Raw genomic sequence first — 18,010 nt, 5'->3', positions numbered from 1 at the left:
GCCAGCGAGTGATGATGGTAGCTACTGTTTACTGCACACTTCCCATGTATGTTATAAAGATACGTTGTAAAGTCTCAAACTTTCCAGAAACTCAGTAAAACAAATACCACAATTCTGGGACCCAGCTGAAGAAACAGAGGCCAGTGGCTTCCCTAGTCACAGAGGCTCAGTGGAAAGCCAAGTCCTTCTGACTCCAACCCCAAGAGAGTTCTTCTGACTAAGCATCCTTTCTATGACATATCTCCCTTCTCAGAAAGGTTGATGGCCACAGCTGCAAAAAAGCTAGGGCCATGTTTATTCCTGTTGCCACCATTATGCTAAGGTACCCAAATTCTGCTGTGTTGGGGAGAGCCATGGGTATCACCTCACACTTTGGGCTGGCTGCCTTTTTCCTCCCTCAATCCACTGATAAAGCAAACACTTTTGTGGTGATATATCATCTGTGTACCCCAATAAAGTTTATCTGAGGATCAGAGGAAAAAGCTAGCCACTGTATTAGACATTGAAGTCAGGCAATGGTAGCACATGCCTTTAATCCTATCACTTGGGAGGCAGGGATCTGTCTGGATCTCTGTGAGTTCAAGGGCACACTGGGAACAGAGCCAGGCATGGTGGCACACATCTTAAATTTCAACTCTAGTTAGCCATAAAGGTCTGGAGGTCTGTACAGACAGACAGGTAGTGACAGAGCTGGGCAGGAAGAGGAAGTGATGTAGCTGGGTGGAGAGAGTAAATAAGTGAGCAGAACAGAAAGGAATATATGTGTGGGTATACAGGAAGTAGGTTTCTTTGGAGACTGAAGGTCAGTAAGGTTGGCTTTGGCTTGTCCTATTCCTCTGATATTTCAGAATTTACCCCAATATCTGGCTCTTGGTTTTTTATTAATAAGACCGTTTAGCAATTCATGTTACACACTTTTACCCAAGAACCAATTCAAATTGCAAGCTGGGTTGAATTGGAAAGTCCTCCAATACCAAAGTCAAAGCCATGGTCTCTAGAGTTGACTTTAGAACTGCCTCATCCTTCCTGTCACCACTCATTCCCTGCTGGACAGTGAGGTCATGAGGATAAATTTCCATCAGTCTCTTGGTCTTCCCTGACCGGGTACATTTAGCAAATGTAGGGGGCAGTAGAGTGCTGGCGTCAGATTGAAGCAGGTGGACAGCTGGACTTCCTGTTCTCTTTGGTCTCAGCTTCCCCACATCCAAAACTGGAAACCTAGTATATTTTTGAAGATTTCACAACCGCAGTGGGTACACCAGTCACAAACAGACTCCGGCAGCACACTTTCTAGAATCTCTGCTATCATCTCAGCAAACTGGAGTGATTAAAGGGGGAGAAGAAGATTAACGGGTCTAAGAAGGTATCTCGGCGAATAAAGCACTGGCTGGGCAAGTGTGAGGACCAAGTTTGGGTCCCTAGTGCCCGCCTAAAAGCTGGGAAGGCTTAGCAGCCCCCGTAACCCAAACCTCTGGAAATCAGAGACAGGGATAAAAATCAGCACGCTCGAAGTTTAGTGAGTGACCCTGCCTCCGTGGATGCCAATGTCTGGCCTCAACATACACATGTACACGTGTGTACCCACACCTACATGAACATGCATACATGCACTAATACCAAACATACCAAAAAAAAGTGGGAAGGTCTAGGAAGACGGCTCAAGCAGCAAGTGCGTGTCTTGCAAGTATGAGAACCTCGGTTTGATCCCCAGAATCCATATATTTTAAAAAAAAAAAAAAAAAAAAAAAAGAGCCAGGTGTGATGGTGTGATCCCAGCACTGGGGAGTAGGAGAGAATCAGATCCCTGGACCTCACTGGCCAAGTCTCCTGGGAACTAGCCTGCTCGGCAAGCTCCATGCCAGTGAGAGACTATCTCAAAAACAAATGGAGTGTGGCCACTGAATGACAACAAAATCTGTCCCTTGGCCTCCACAGGTTGGTGCGCACATGTGCACACACACCTACATGCATGAGAACACACACTCATTCACACACACACACACAGTAGAGCACATAGTACAAAGAACTCGAGATGCTCATAAATGAACCCACCGATAGGTATGTCCAAAGTCTCTTCCCCAGTTCATGAGGACTCCAAATGGCTTCCAAGCATGGGACTAAACCCTAGGTCCCACTTCAATTCCCAGGCACTGGTGAGACGCCCCTTCTCCCTTGGGAGAGACACCATCACTGTAATGCTTCCCAATGATGAAGGGGCCTAATGGCCTAAGTAACAACCTGGCACTTGAAGGAATTGGACAGGGAAAGGCCAGATGTTTAGTCTGCTCAGATGACCACTGGATGGCCTCCAAGTTTATCATTTACACAGCATGAGTCCTCACTGCAGACGGGAGAAAACAATGGTTCTGGACTCGTCAACTTTTATCTTGACCGGCAGTTATCCTCACTTCTTCTACCACAAACACAGTCTCAGCAAAACCTGTGATGTGGTACAGGCCAAGGGGAGCTGTTCCCCAGCCTCCTCCTCCACGGGGACAGATGGCTTTCTCCCATGACCAACAGCAAAGACCATCATCCTCACTCTGAAACCTCTATCTTCAAAGTGTTTCCTAAACACTTTTCTGCCAAAATACCTCCAGACCCAGTCACCCAAGCTGCCTACTTGTGTACACCACCACCACTTCCAGGGGAGAGGACCGTATTGGTCAGTGAACTGAATTCAGGTGGGATTCTGCATGATTCCACTCATGGCATACACTGATGTTAAACTTCAGGTCTGGGTCTCACAACTAAAAATTGAAGTACTAGTGAGATGGGAAGAGACTTCAGATGAACTTTTCAACCTGAGGCTCTACTAAGAGCCTCGGCAGCTAGCAATGCCCCGAGGCAGACCACTGCCCTGAGAGCTATGCAGCAGATGTGATGCTACTACAGTCAGCTTCTACCCATGGTCTGGGGCATTGTCACCTTTTGTCCCCTGCCTTCTCTTGCTCACCAACAGACCAAATATCTGCCTGCTACCCTCCAGTTCCAATGACCTCACCCACAGGGAGTAGGGAGTCTCTGGGAAACCATTCCCAGGATTTATAAACTTTTCTCCAGTTCACTTCTAAGAAACAATGGAAATAAAATTCTCTGAACCCCACCCCACCACACACACACACACACACACACACACTATTCTTTACTTCTCCACGTGAAGCTAAACTGAGAGAGGGCACCCCACTACAGAGCAGCATAGGCGAAGGATGTCCTTGCAGAGTGGGAATCACGGGTTCCATGGTGAAGACCAGAACCAGGTCCCACCTCTGAGCCTCAGCCTCCAACTGGGTGACTTCACACTTCTATGGTCACAACCATCTATGTGATGCCCCCTCTGTCCCACCAAGGAGCTCCAGGCTGTCCCTCCACAGAACAAAAGCTACACTCCACAAGTGATGTCAGCCCTGCCATTCCATTCCAAGGGAAGGTCAAAGTCCTTCCTACCCTGAACGCCTGACACAGAGCACCGGACACAGAACCTCTCCCTAACTTCCACTTGCTTTCACAATCGCAAGCTCTCCCGGCCAATATGATCGGCTTTTTCCGTAGTGGAAGGACGCTGCATTTAGATGGTTATTTGGGTCCATCTAGTGGAACTTCCCAGCATTCCTATGAGGAGGTAAAACACATCTTCTGCAAGAGTCACGGATCTCCTGGGCCATGGCCCGAAGCTGTGCTACAGAGATGTATGGGTCTTCATTAACCAGGACTCACAAACCAGTTACATTCCCTAAGAGTGTGGCATGTTCTACAGAAAAGATGGTGTCTGCAAAACACAGAAACACTGGGACTTCTATCATTTCAGAGAAGCCCTGATAGTTTTCAAACACTTTTAAAATGCATTTGTGGGATGTGTGTGTGTGTGTGTGTGTGTGTGTGTGTGTGTGTGTGTGTGTATGCATGCACTTGTACATGTCACAGGACTTGTATGAAGGTCAGAGAGCAACTTATAGGAGTTAATTCCCTCCACCCTGTGAGTCTAGAGGATTGAATGGAGGTCATCAGGTTCAGTAACAAGCACCTTCACTCACTGAACCAATGACCTAAAACCTTGTGTGTGTGTGTGTGTGTGTGTGTGTGTGTGTGTATTTGCAGATGTATGTATGAATGTGTGAGTATAGAACCAATGTGGAGATCAAGGGACAATCTACCAGAAATCAATTCTTTTCTAGCACCTTATAGTTTCCAGAGGTTGAACTCAAGTTATCAGACGTGTGGGCAAGTATCTCTACCCACTGTCTTGCCAAGCTCCTGGTGCTTTTGTTTTAGACTAACTATATACTTATCCTTTCTCTGCACGTTACAGGTCCAAGAAAGGTCCTACTGCTTGAGAGCCTGGCTCTTTTGAGGCCCGGTATTTTCAAGAGGCAGTGTGGGAACCCCTGACTTGTGTTTCTCAATGACTCCCTTCTGGAAGCTGAGGGCGAGTGACATCCAAGAACACAGTCCTAGAGACTTTGCAGATAGGTGGGAGAAGCAAAGCTTGCCTCACTGGGCCATTCCCTTCTCTCTCTCTAACCGTTGCTTTTTCACCTCATGGAAACTGCTGCAGAGGACGGCACCCCAACTGGACAGCATCCTCAGAGAAGGACAACTTGGAGACTCATCAGAGAGAGGTGGTATGTGACCAGAGAGACAGAGGAGGAGGAGGAGAGGAAGCTGAAGAGGAAGTGAGGAACCGGCTGAGAATAGGTGGCCCATCTGGAGAGCATTGCCTGAGAGGAGCCAGGACATGCTCAGGTCTGGCGCTCATGATAATGAACTCACTTTATGTGCCGGGAGGTCCTGCTCTGTGTTTGCCACCTGGAAGGCACGTTGATGTCACAATGTACCACCGGCTTGATCTGCAAAACAAACCACAGGCCTCAGAGTTCACTTCAGACGAGCAAACACTAGTCAGTACCAACAGCAAGGACAGTAGGACCCCCAAACCATCAAGGTTTTAGAGCACCAAGGACAGGTCCCCAGGGACTCAGAGGGGTGGGTGTGCACCAGGAATCCAACCTCTCTCCAGTAGGTGACATGTGGAGGTGAGGTAGGCTGAAGGCTTATACTCCAGTGGTGGGGAGTGGGAGGGAGACACACAGAGTGTCAGGGCAAAGAATGACAAAGCTGAGGAGGGTACATGGCTCACAGTAGGGATACACCCAGTGATGCACCCAGTAAATGCACACTGGTAGCCAAGGTGTCCCCACGCTCTGCTGGACATATTACAGGGTAAGAGGCCTGGACAAGGTGGCTTCCGTTTTCAGACCATAGAGTGGAGTGTGGTAGCCAGGAGGGACAACTTCCCTACATTCCCCAGGCCTGCTGGGCTCTTTCCTAAGAATGAATATGCAGAGGCAAAGGCAAGGCCTTCTCAGGACTTCACCTCAGGATATCCAAACAGGAAGAAATTTTGGGGGTCCTGGCATAGGAGAATAATAACTCTCTTCTCCCAGCCTGCTGGCCAGGAGTGCACAGAGATGCAGGAGGAAAAGATTGGGAAGTCAAGGCTACCCCTGAGCTAGGCAGCAGACAGGCCCAGCACCTTGGCCAGAGCCCCGTGGGCCACTCCAGTGATGTCGTTAGCTCCTCTAAAAGGCTGCCCTGACCACTGGTCTCCGTCCCTCAGTCCACCACGTGGACAGTATAGGTCCCCACCTCTCACCGTGTCCCTACTCCCACTCACTAAGTCACATCCTCTACCTCTGTCTCAAGTTACCCCACAACTGTTCTGTGGCATGCTGCAAGTCTCCACATCCTTCACTTGGTAACAAGGCCAATCCTGCCTGAGCCCCACTTCCCTGTCACCCCCATCACTGGCCATCACCCATCATGATAAGTCCCACCTGAGCAATAAGGCATCTAGCATTGTGCCTCCCTACCATACCTCTCAGCTACTCCATACTCTCTGTGTCAGTCAGTAACCTTACCTCATGTCCACATAAGCCACAGGCTCAGCAGACTATGAGGGCCTGTGGCTCAGCACAATCCAGGCTCCCCTCTTCCCCATACTCACTACCCTCCCAAGTTCAAAGTTATCTCTAAAATGATACAGGAGGAGCCACTCCTCATGAATACCCAGAGCCTGGTGACCCTCCTACCTCACACTATACATTGCATGGAGTGCCCTTTCCACAGGGCTGTCCTGTGTACCTGACACTACACACAATACCAGTTGGGGTCCTCCCACTCCTTGCTCTGCTAAGACCCCCACACACACTTCTCAGGCTAGGGGGCCCACGTCCCAACCCACATCCACCAGAAGCACAGAAGAACCCTGGTCTGGCAAACACCTCCCTCCCACACTTTCTATATGACTCTAAGGACCTGGCTGGGGACGGCACCTCTACCAGTCCCCAGACCCTGCTTTGCTCTGCCTGTCCAGCAAGGGGACTCAGGAGCCTGTCCCACCCTTTCATCTCTCCCTCCCAAGCCTTCCCCAGCCCAGCACTAGATGGCACTTAGCCTGCTCATCCGGGGAGCTTGTCTGAACATCTCAAGATGAATAAAAAGTCACCAACAGATTTTCTTCAAAGAGAGTAAGAGACAGCCAGAGACTGGAAAATAAGGGTCAACGTATCACACACAGACATACGTACACACATACACACACACACACACACACACACACACACACACACACACACACACACACCACAGAGGCAAGAATGTACTGACCCTGAACCCTGGGGACCCCATTTAGAAGAAGGATGTGTGGCATGCTAGGCCTGGAGGAGGAGCAGAGGCTTTGGCATCTACTGTACCCATTGGCTACCAGTGGCCAGAACAGAGACATGATGACCGGGAGGCAGAAAATAGGACATATCTCAGCACAGACTCACAGGCAGGAAATCACGGGCTGAGAGTCGGATGGCTCGGGTCAGATCCCAGCCCTAGCAGGCACAGCTATGTGACTGGCCACTCTAAGCAGCAGTTTGCTAATTCTTTGCAGGGGAGATGACCTATCTTACAGAATTCTTACGACCATGAAATGGCAGAATGTTTTCTAAAAGACACGATGTAGAATCGATCATATTTGTTATAAGTACTTAAAATTAAGTTAATGTGAGAGTCCCCTACCATACTCAGGGGAGGATAGGTGTGTCTCCTCAGACATCTTAGTCTTATTTGGGTCCTAGCAGAATTGCTGATCACCCACACATGTCCACTCCAGACCTCACTGTAGGGAAAAGGGGCTGGCTAAAGAAACCTACCCTGACCCTGGAGCCCAGAACTAGGGAAAGAAACACAGCCTGGGTCTAGAACTTGAGCCAGAAAAAGGAACACTTTATCCCTAAACCCAGAACCAAGGAAACATGCCATGACTCTGAAACCAGTACCAAAGAAACACTCTTGGACCCTAGAATCAGAGTCAGTGGAAGAAATATGCCCTGGCCTTAGAATTAGTGTCAAAAAGCTAAGAAAGGCCAGTGAAAGAAACACAGTTTGGCTCTGAGATCACAGCATCTCTGCTCCTGGCCAACTGACCAGTGAAACCAACAATCCCAGAGCAGGAAAGTAGCACCCTGACCCTGAAGCCAAGAACCAGGGAAAGAAACACAGCCTAGGTCTGAGACCTGAGCCAGATAAAGGAACACTTTGATCACTAAATACAGAATCAAGGAAACATGCCCTGACTCTGAAACCAGTACCAAAGAAACACTCTTGGTTCCTAGAATCAGTCAGTGAAAGAAATATGCCCTGGCCTTAGAACTAATGTCAAAAAAGCCAAGAAATGCCAGTGAAAGAAACATAATTTGGCTCTGAAGTCAGAGCCATCTCTGCTCCTAACCCACAAAACTAACTAATCCCTGAGCAGAAAAAAAACTAATCAATCCCTGGTTGACTCTACCCCCGAGACATCCTGTATAAGCCGCCCTGCCTGGTCAGTTGTGGGCTGTTCTCTCTACCCTGGTAGAGGTAGCTACTCTCCTGGACTACTCCTTCCCAGATAAATATCTTTCTCAAAAGAGTTTTGAGTGTGAAGATCTTAATTTGTCAGCCCAGAGGAGAAGATTGCTAAGACAGATGTCCCATAGTGGACTGAGCAGAAAAAACCTTGCTGAGATGTCCCTCAGGGGACTGATCAAGGGGGAGCTGAAAAGTAACACTTTTCTCCAGAGCCAGAGGAGATTGCTACATTTCTGCAGGGGTTTCCCCTTTTTGCAGAGTGAAGAAAAAAGAAGCAACATCTTAGGCCAGAGAAGAAGCAGAGCTCTGCTAGGAAGCCCTCTTAAGTGGGGGGCTCTCCAGAAGGGGAGCAGGATTGCTATATCCTACAGGGAGACCATCCCCCACCACACCAGGTATAGCCTGACTCCTGAGCAGTCAGGATATCCTTCCCTGCTGAGCTGTCCTAGCAGCTCCAGGCCTGACTCTCCCGGGCAGTCAGAATACCTTCCCTCCCAGGGCTGAGCTGTCTCATGGCAACTCCAGCCATCAAAGCTGTCCTAGCAGCTCGAGGTATCCAGAATACCTCACTGTCCAGGGCTGAGCTGTCTTGTTGCAGTTCCAGCCATCAGAGCTGTCCTAGCAGCTCAAGGTGTCACCTGACTCCCCAAGTAGTCAGGATACCTTTCCCCCAGAGTTGCAAAACTGGCCTCACAGAGTTGCAACACACTTATATTTTGGTGCCAAAACCCAAGACCAAATCCACTGAGTGGCAACAGTTACTTATACTCACCATCTTAGAAGACAACACCAAGATCCATCTGTGCAACAGTGAAACTGGGGTAATGTCTCATCTCATGTCTGGCTCCTCTCAACTGAACTATCAGAGCCACACGTGGGGCCCTGGTTTCTTGTTCCCCAGCTGTTCCTAGTCACTCTGTCCACCCCTAGCTCTTCCTAACTGTTTGCTGCCCTAACCTCGTGTGTGTGTGTGTGTGTGTGTGTGTGTGTGTGTGTGTGTGTGTGTGTGTGTGTGTGTGTGTGTGTGTGTGTGTGTGTGTGTGTGTGTGTGCGTGCGCGCGCGCACGCGTGCATGCATGCATGTGTGTAGTGCCTGCTCAAGTATACAGGTGCCCATGTGCATGTATGTGGAAGCCAGAGTCAACCTCTGGTGTCATTCCCCAGGACCACCCACCCATCCCTTGATTTTTAAAGTGGGGATCTCTTGCTGGGACCTGGAGCTCATCAACTGGCTATAGACTGACTAGTCACCAAGCCCCAGAGACCACTCTATCTCTGGAAAGGGGGGGGTGAAAGGAGTGTGAAAGCTAAAAGACAAAGAATATTGCTGCAAAATAATATCTTCCTGACAAGGACATTCCACTCATGAACTCATGGTAGCTGTGGTTGCTGGCCCATGACCTGCACAAGAGCAAGCCATTGAGGGCTCTAACACAGAGAAGAAGGAACTTAAAGAGGCCCTACCCCCTAGCTGAGGAGATAGTGGCAGTTTCTGACTACTGGAGGAGGGAGAGGCAGTTTTCTGTAGCAGTGTGGCCCATGGTATGTTGCCCATGTTCCAGAGGATGGCGCTCTATGCATTGATTAGTTTACAGGTGTGCACCACCAGGCCCAGGTTTTGTTGGTTGAGATGGGATCTCACACTGTAGCCCTGGCTAACTTGGAACTCACCTCTACCCACCTGCCTCTGCCTCCAGAGGGCTGGGATTAGGTATGTGCCACCATACCTAGCCAGCCCCTGTTTTTTCCATGGGCACCGGGGTTTACACTCAGGTCCTTACACTTGAGTGGCAAGCGCTCCACTAACAGACCCAGCTCCTCAGTCCCAAACCCTTCTTCACAGCAAGCAGAGACGGGGTATTCTGTCATTGCCCTCCTCATGCTCTGCATTCTAGCTGGCCTTCATGGATTCTGCCCTGTCTCTTTCCATCCTTGTTTGGGGGGTTTGTTTTTTGAAATTTTTTTGGTATCATTGGGTTATTTCATACATGAACATAATGTATTTAAGTCATAGCTACCTCCCATTCAGTCCTTCCAACACCTCCCAGCCACCCCCAAAACCCCTTTCTCCTTACTTCGTGACTTATTTTTAATAATCTACTGAGCCTAATTAGTGCTGCCCAGCAACTGCCAACATCTCCTTAGCTAGAAGAGGGGGGGTCTCTTACATCCCTTCTTTCTGTACACAGAAGTGCTGACTGGCTTGATCTTGTGCAAGTCTTGTGCCAGCAACCACAATGGGTGAGAGTTCATGAGTTCAGTGTCCTTATTAGGCCCAGAAGACATTACTTTCCAACAATATTCTCTGATCTCTGCCTCTTACAGTGTTTCCATCCCCTCTTGTAAGGAGTGTGGTAGTGACTTCCATTTAGGGTTCTGAACACTTCACAATGACCAATTCTCTACACATGGACCAGCTGTAAGTCTCTGTACTGACAGCTGTGGACTGTATTAATCAGCTTTTGGAATGAGGGGTGACAGCTGGACTGGCCTGTGTGTATAAAGCTAAGTATCTAGAAAGTAGCTTGCAGCGACTCAGCCTTCATATTGCTTATGGTGTTCTTGTTTCATGGCTTACAACATCCTTTCAAGTATGAACCTTCTTGGGGTAGGAAGTCCTTCAACAGAATGACCCTAGTGCTGACCAGTGAGTGAGCAGCCCCCAGGAGATTATGGTAACTACCCATGAAGCTGAATGGACAGTGGATGGGGGAAAAGTACCAGGACAAATACACAACTCTGCTAATCACAGAAACTCTACTAGTAGCCAGTAGGGGAAGGGATCCAGAGTGAATGAGACCAGTGAAGGCTGCAGAAAGTTCACGCATGCACTATTGCTCTGTTGTGCTTTGCATATAAAGTGACCCTCATACTACAGTGAGAAAACTAAATGCCGTGGATAGCAGCAACAAGCGTGCATTTACAGACCTTGTCTGAAAACAAAATAACAGAAATTGCGCTCTGAGAAATTCTACTGGGTACAGACACCCTAGAAAGGGCTTTCTGCTTGATTGCATACAACTATGGAAACAACGGGCTAATTGCTCTTCTGATGTGTTAATGACTCATTAACCCCAATAGCACCTGCCTAATTAAATAACTGCAGCCATTAAGTACACATTCTGGATTCTTGTTCCCTGTACTCCATGTAATCATGTCCTAAGAGGAGTCTAGCAAATGTGGCCTTTACTGTCTGGTGGGAAAGACAGTCTCACTCATACTTATCAGATCTGATGAGTCACACACATCACTCATCTACCTGAGGCTGAAGTGCCTAATGGGCTATAAACCTACTACTACCCAAGGTAGTAAAACTAAGCCTAGGGCTGGAGAGATAGCTCAGAGGTTAAGAGCACTGACTGTTCTTCCAGAGGTCCTGAGTTCAATTCCCAGCAACCACATGGTGGCTCACAACCATCTGTAATGAGATCTGGCGCCCTCTTCTGTATACATAATGAATAAATAAATCTTTAAAAAAAAAAAAAAAAACTAAGCCTAGAATGGAGACATGAGGGTAACCATGGAGTAGTTCTCAATGCAGCTGTAATACAGTTACCACCTGGCGCTAAGCCTGGTGGTAGGCTCTACAAAACAGCCTAACTAATTTCCAAAACAACTCCACAAAATAGCCAAGTGACAGGGAACCAGATTATACACTCTCCCCAGGAGTGCACGACATCAGGGGCTCTTGTCCATGAAAAGCCACCCCAAGGCATGTCCTCACAGTTCACACCATGCGGCACCATGCTGGCCGAGTGCTCAGGGACACCCGGGACGGCTCTGACTCTTAACAGTGTAATGTGGGCCTCAGATGCTTAACATTCCCCGACCTGCTCTTCGTGTGTATGATGCAGGCACAGTAACAAATCCCTTCACAAGGCCACGGGTTTCAGAGTGAAAGGTACCCATGGAAAACACACCGTGGCAAGAGCCTGGAACAGGCGAAGGGAGGGCTCACCTGACAGTTGCTTGTGGTTGTCATTGTGAGGCCAAGTCTCTGCTCTTTACCTGTTCTCACGCTGTCCGTGAGACACCTTCAGGAAACATCCAAACACTGCTTGCCATGCAAAGCCTAAACCAAAAAGACTCCAGCGCCAAGGAGAGACGTCCTCGCATAAACACATGCAGAAAGAAACCAGATAATGAGCAATACACTCTCCTATGCTCCGGTGTATGTGTGGAAAGGGGGTGGGGGTGTCCATGAAGAAATCTCTGCCATTAAACATCAGGTCCCTAAGCTGCTGTTTGAGCCAATTAATATCAAAGACACATGGGTGCCAGAGACCATGAGTACCTCAAGGAGCGTGCCATGATCTGCACAGTTCTTGTTTTTATTTGTAAAAATGTTGATTGTTTTTTGTTTTTGAGACAGGGTCTCATGTAGCCCAGGCTGGCCGGAAATGCACTATGTAGCTGAGGATGGTTTTGGCTCCAGATTCTCCTGCCTCCACCTTCAGAGTGCCAGGGTTAGAGTGCCAACCCACTCCTGGTGGCTCAAATTCCAGGCTTCCTACATTCTAAGAAAGTTTTCTACTGGCTGAGATACATCCTCCGGCCCTTTTGTTTCCTGTGTGAAGAAGGGCTGGAGAAACGGCTCAGCAGTTAAGGGGCTGGGTAGAGGGCTCAGCAGGTGGAGCACTTACTGTGCACATGTGAGGATCTGAGTTTGAACCCCCAGAGCCCTCAGAAAAGCTGCATGAAGGTAGCATGCACATCTGTAATCCCAGCGCTCCTACAGGGATGTGGAAGTCAGAGATGAGAGAATCCTCCAGAAGCCCTAAAGCTAGCCGGGCTTTCACAGAGGCTCAGAAGCCTTGCCTCAAACAAGGTGGAAGGTGGGGACACTGAAGGCTGTCACCTGACCTCTGCACCCATGCCGTCACCCGTGCCATGGCATGCCAATGCCCTCACTAGTGCACACAAATGTGCACACACAGAGACAATTTTTCAATGATGAGTTGTATGACTAAGCCAATTTGATGTGCTTTGTAATGTGCCCTCTGAGAGTCTAGGAAGGAAGCAGGAGTACTTGGCGCCCCCATCGCCATCATCACCACCAAGCAGCTGAAGCCTCTCTCTTCCCAATAGCAGGAACATGCATGCTGAGGGACACGTGCACACACTCACACGTGCACACACAGACACAGACATGCACACACACTGCCAACAATGTTCTTGGAGGAAGTTCACCCTCCAGAACCTCTTCCATTCTGCCCTAAAAAAAAAAAAAAAAAAAAAAAAAAAAAAAAAAAGATAGCAAATGAGACCCGGCCACTCCTGGATTGGTAATAATTACCTCCTACCGGGCTCTAATGATGGCCATTGTAAAAAGAATAAGTGGGCAGGGTGGAGAAGAAAGTGATGAACAAGAGAAATGCAAGACTAGAGGGATTCAACCTAGGTTTAGTCAGAGGCGTGTTCACCACGGTTACCCAGCCCTTTTCTTCTATGGTCCAACTGCATGCTTGGTTAGCGATCACAGCAGCTTCGGTGCCAGCCTGAGGGAAGGGAGCCAGGTCTTCAGACAGAAGCAGAGGAGGAGGAGGAAATAAGAAAGCTGGCACACTGGAAGGGATGATGATGTGCCCAGTGACCATCCAAAACACCTTCCCCGTCAGCCTGACACCAAACCTGGAAACCCTGACAAGACACTGTCTCTGAAACAGCTCTAACAAAAACTCAGAAGTCATTAGCCCTCACAATCCAGCACAGAGATCCCTGGGGAAGGAGTGGCATATCCTGCAGAGAGAGAGAAGGGATGTAAAAGAGGTTCCCCCAAAGAGACACCTTCTTACACAACACAAGGGAATACAAGTTGGAACAGACATAATAAAATAGGAATCGGGGAAATGGGAAAACCAGTAAAGCCAGATGATGGGTCATGAAAACCAAAGAAAGTTGATAAACCTGTAGCCCAAGTGGTCTAATTCAGTTCATCTTATTAGTCTCAAACACTTACTTCCTTCAACTTTCGCATCTTTGAAGGTTTCCTGGGAACTATATGAATATAGCTGCAAAAAAAAGAGAGGAGAAATCAAAATTAGAAAGACAATATTCACACTGACCCATGGAGCCTCTGCCCAGGCAGCCAATGTCAGCAATGAAGCAGACAACCCCACGAGTCAGAAATTAATCCACTGCAGTGTGTCCTGGGAACCCCCGAGCCATGCTAACCAGCCCTGCCCTGGGGAACGCTTTCCAGGGACATGTCTCTCCCTCAGATGCATGTATTCATTAGAGTGACCTTAGAAATAATGGTCTAAGGCTGGAGAGGTGGCTTGGTGGTTAAGAGCACTGACTGCTCTTCCAGAGGACCCAGGCTCAGTTCCCAGTACCCAAATGGTGGCTCACAACCATCTGTTACTTGAGTTTTCCAGGATCTATGTCTGGCCTTTACAGGTACCAAGCATGCACATGGTATACATACAAAATGCAGGCAAAACACTCATACACATTTTTTAAGTAAATAAAATCTTTTAAAAACTATTTTAAGTATTTTTATTTAAAACATTTAATTAAATATTTTAAACAATAGGGAATAATGATCTAATTCACTAGCCTTCTGACTTTTTTGGTGATGATGGTAATTTAGTTGGTTGGCTGGTTAATTGGTTGGTTGGTTGGTTGGTTGGTTGCTTAGTTGGTTGGTTGGTTGGTTGGGATTTGGGTTTTGCTGTGGAACAATCTTTGTACACTGTAAATATGTATTGCTCTCATTGTTAATAAAAAGCTGATTGGCTGATAGCTGGGCAGCAAGAGATTGGGTGAGACAGCCTGACACAGGGAGAATGCTGGGTAGAGGAAGGGCAGGGTCAGAGGAATTGCCAGCCAAACACAGGATGAGTCGGACATACAAAATGAGATAAAGGTTAAAAGTCACAAGCCTCGTGGCAGCACATAGATTAACAGAAATGAATTAAGTTGTAAAAGCTAGTTAGTAATAAGCCTGAGCTATTGGCTGAGCATTTATAATTAATATTAAGCCTCTTTGTGATTATTTTGGAGCTGGCAGTCAGGACAGGAAAACTCTGTCTACAGGTTTTTGTTTTTTGTTTGTTTTGTGGTTATTTGTTTTGAGATGGCTTGACTCTGTAGCCCAGGCTGTTCTAGAACTTGTCATACTCTTGCCACTGGCTCTGGGATTACCAGCACACAAGCACCATGGTCATCTCCACTTATAGAGGAGTGAAGTCAGAGCAGGTAGCAAGTGTATGCTGCAAAGTAGATGTCATCAGACATTGCCCTCCCTTGAGTGCAGCCCTGGAGCTAGAAACCTGCCTCCTGCCTAACAATCACTCGGTGGTTACCAATACTAGGATTCATTCATGATCTCCTGGACTCCTCCAAAGGGCCTGGGTCACTTCTATAGCTCTGTCCTCTATAGCACACACAGCCTGTCTTCTGGGTGCAGGCAGGCTCCACGCCACCACAGCTGCTGCTGTTCTCAGCGGTCGTCTGATACTAGCATCTCCAAAATGCTGGGGTCTTCTGCTGCAACTGGGCTGCACCTTCACCAATGGCCTCTCCTGGCCTCTCACAGTGCCAAGCCTCAACTGCTCTCCATGACCCCTTCACCCCTTCAAAACCAGCATCACCTGGGTGACTCTTACACACGACCAAGCCCAGCTGTCTGTGCCAAGGTACAACCTTGGCCACCTCTGTAACACAGTCGCTATGTGCTGTCTCTGAGGAAACACTTCCCAGAAGATTTCACCTCGACACTGGTCTTTTCTTAATCATTGCTAACTTCTTAGCCTCAGCTAAGCAACATCAATTGTTCCAGTAAAGCAAATGTTTTACTTCAGTGGTTCTGGTCTCTTGTTAAACTCAGCTTATTCTTCAGCCCCAGCTGACCAAAACCACAGATTCTCAATTCAAAATAGCAAACAGCCCTGATAGAGTCTTTAAGTGACTCTCAAACTTCCTTCTGGAACTTCACCAGCCAGGCCTCCATCATCTACACTGCTCTCAACATCATCCTCCAAGCTCCCACAGAACAGTTCACCAGGTTTTGAACACTCAATGGTTTTTCTTGCCCAAAGTTTCAAAATCCTTCTACAATCCTCCCAAAAGCACATGGTCAAGTCTGTCACAGCAGTACCTCATGATCCTGTTACCAGTTTATCTTAGTTAGGGTTACTAGTGCTATGATGGGACTCCACTTCAGGCCAGCATCAGAGTGGAACCCAAAGTCTGAAAATGAGACCACCTACACTCATGCATGGGGCTTTATAGATGTCCTCATTTTGCCACAACTTTTGGCCCTTAGGACTTTCAAAGAGCCTTCTATGTTCCCACAGAATAAAGCATTTTTAAATGATAATACAGACTAGCCTAAGAATGATATCTTAAGACTCCTCCTTTTTAAAAAAAAAAAAAAAAAGATATGCGTCTTCCATCGCTGCCGATCTGTATAGTTTTAACCCTATGCAGGGAAGGATTAACTTAGGGCTGGTAGATAGAGGAAAAAGAAGTAAGTATTTGGCACAGAGTCAAGTCACTAAGCCTGACCTTCACAGAGTGGCTAGAGAAAGATGGCCCCCGACAAGGGGGCGACTGGGGAGCCATAGGTACAGTCACCAGGAGGATGGCATGTCCTTGTCTAGGGTGGACAGGACCTCGGTCTTTGTGGTGGTGGTTGTTTATGTCATGTATATGCATGAGCGTCTGCCTGCATGCACATATGGATGTGTACCACATGCATGCCCCGTGCCCTCAGAGGCCAGAATTGGAGCTGTAGGTAATTGTGAGCCACCACGTAAGTTCTGAGAAACAAACCAGGGTCCTGTGCAAGGAGGCGCACGCCTTTAATCCCAGCACTTGGGAGGCAGAAGAAGGCAGATCTCTGTGAGTTCCAAGCCAGCCTGATCTACAGAGCAAGTTCCAGGACAGTTTCTCTGTGCTACACAGAGAAACTCTATCTTGAAACACCAAAAAAAAAAAAAAAAAAGCAAGCAAAAAAAGTTCATGCTCTGATCTTTGAAACTTATCCAGACCAGGCAAAGCTCAGCCTGCGGATATTCACCCTAGGACTCTGCCCCTCATTGACTCCGCCCACCAGCCTGTCCTTCAACCTTCCTAACCTTCTCATACTCTCCATTTTTCCAAGTTCATATTGCTCGTCAGCTCTAAGATCCTGGTTTTCATATATTCTCATGAACAGTAGTCTCCCAAAGGAGACAACCATTACATTTTACAAAACATGCAAAAAAAAACAATTCAGAAAATTAAGGCACAAAACCACAAAGTGCTGTGTGCTATTCGGTGTCGCACTCCTGAGGACATAGAGACAGACCAGAGAGAGCAGGATCCAGCCAGCCGGGTGGTTAAAGGGTGTCTGTGAAACCTGAGGCAGGTTTTCTTCTTCTGGGGCTGGTGGTCACTGAGCAACTTCCTTGACATTTCCAGAGGGAGAAGAAGATGTAAAGTGGCCCTGGGTGCAGGCACCTTGAAGAAGGGCATTTAGTTAACCCCTAAAAGTGTGGTGCTGTAAGGTGGACACCACCTGGTTTACTAATGAGAATGTGAGTACTGAGTGGATCTCGTTTGCCCAAAGTTGCTCAGGCAGGGATGTCTGGATTCAGTTCCACACAGAGGGGGTCCTTGCCCACTCCCTGGACCTTGACTGTCTCTCTCCCACCAGCTGCCATGGCCTGTCACACCTTCTCCCCACTCCCAGGCCTTGATAGGTATGACAAGGCAGAACCAGGAAGGCTTGACTTAAACAGTACATTCACAACTGTAACCCAGCAAGCTGCTCTGTGAAAACCTTTCAAGCCACAGGCCCCTGGTCATCATCGGAGGGAAACCCCAGGACTGCTAATGACACAATTATAATCTTATTATCTGGTGACTAGTAACAGAATCTAAGGCCCGTGCACCTTAGTGATGCCGGTGCAGAAGTGTTTCATAGTTTTATTGAGCAGGCTGGAGCCCGATTTCACACGCCATTAAAGATGAAGAAAATGAAGCCTAATTGTTTCTCTGTTGTTGAACTCACCCGCAGATATCATGCATCTATGTCATAGCAATAAAAGTGCCAGAGTCATGCAAACTCATCTGTACCCCTTTGCTGCCACCCTTACTTGGATTCTCTGAACCCCACGTTCTG

At 47.9% G+C, this 18,010-nt stretch overlaps 1 protein-coding gene across 1 annotated transcript in view; it reads right to left on the bottom strand.

Moving 5' to 3' along the window:
- The window catches only part of Dcdc2c (doublecortin domain containing 2C), a 31,119-nt gene that overhangs the window by 12,083 nt on the left and 1,026 nt on the right, over nt 1-18,010 (bottom strand). The window contains exons 2-3 of the mRNA XM_052747334.1: nt 13,859-13,910; nt 4,771-4,847 (exon numbers count right to left, since the gene is read on the bottom strand). Coding sequence (XP_052603294.1) covers nt 4,771-4,847; nt 13,859-13,910 — 129 coding nt within the window. The remainder of the gene's footprint in view (nt 1-4,770; nt 4,848-13,858; nt 13,911-18,010) is intronic.

This window comes from Peromyscus californicus, unplaced genomic scaffold, assembly GCF_007827085.1.
Source record: "Peromyscus californicus insignis strain IS unplaced genomic scaffold, ASM782708v3 Scaffold_1__1_contigs__length_55948999, whole genome shotgun sequence".
NCBI classification, from domain to species: Eukaryota; Metazoa; Chordata; class Mammalia; order Rodentia; family Cricetidae; genus Peromyscus; species Peromyscus californicus.
This window is presented reverse-complemented; position numbering and strand designations above follow the sequence as displayed.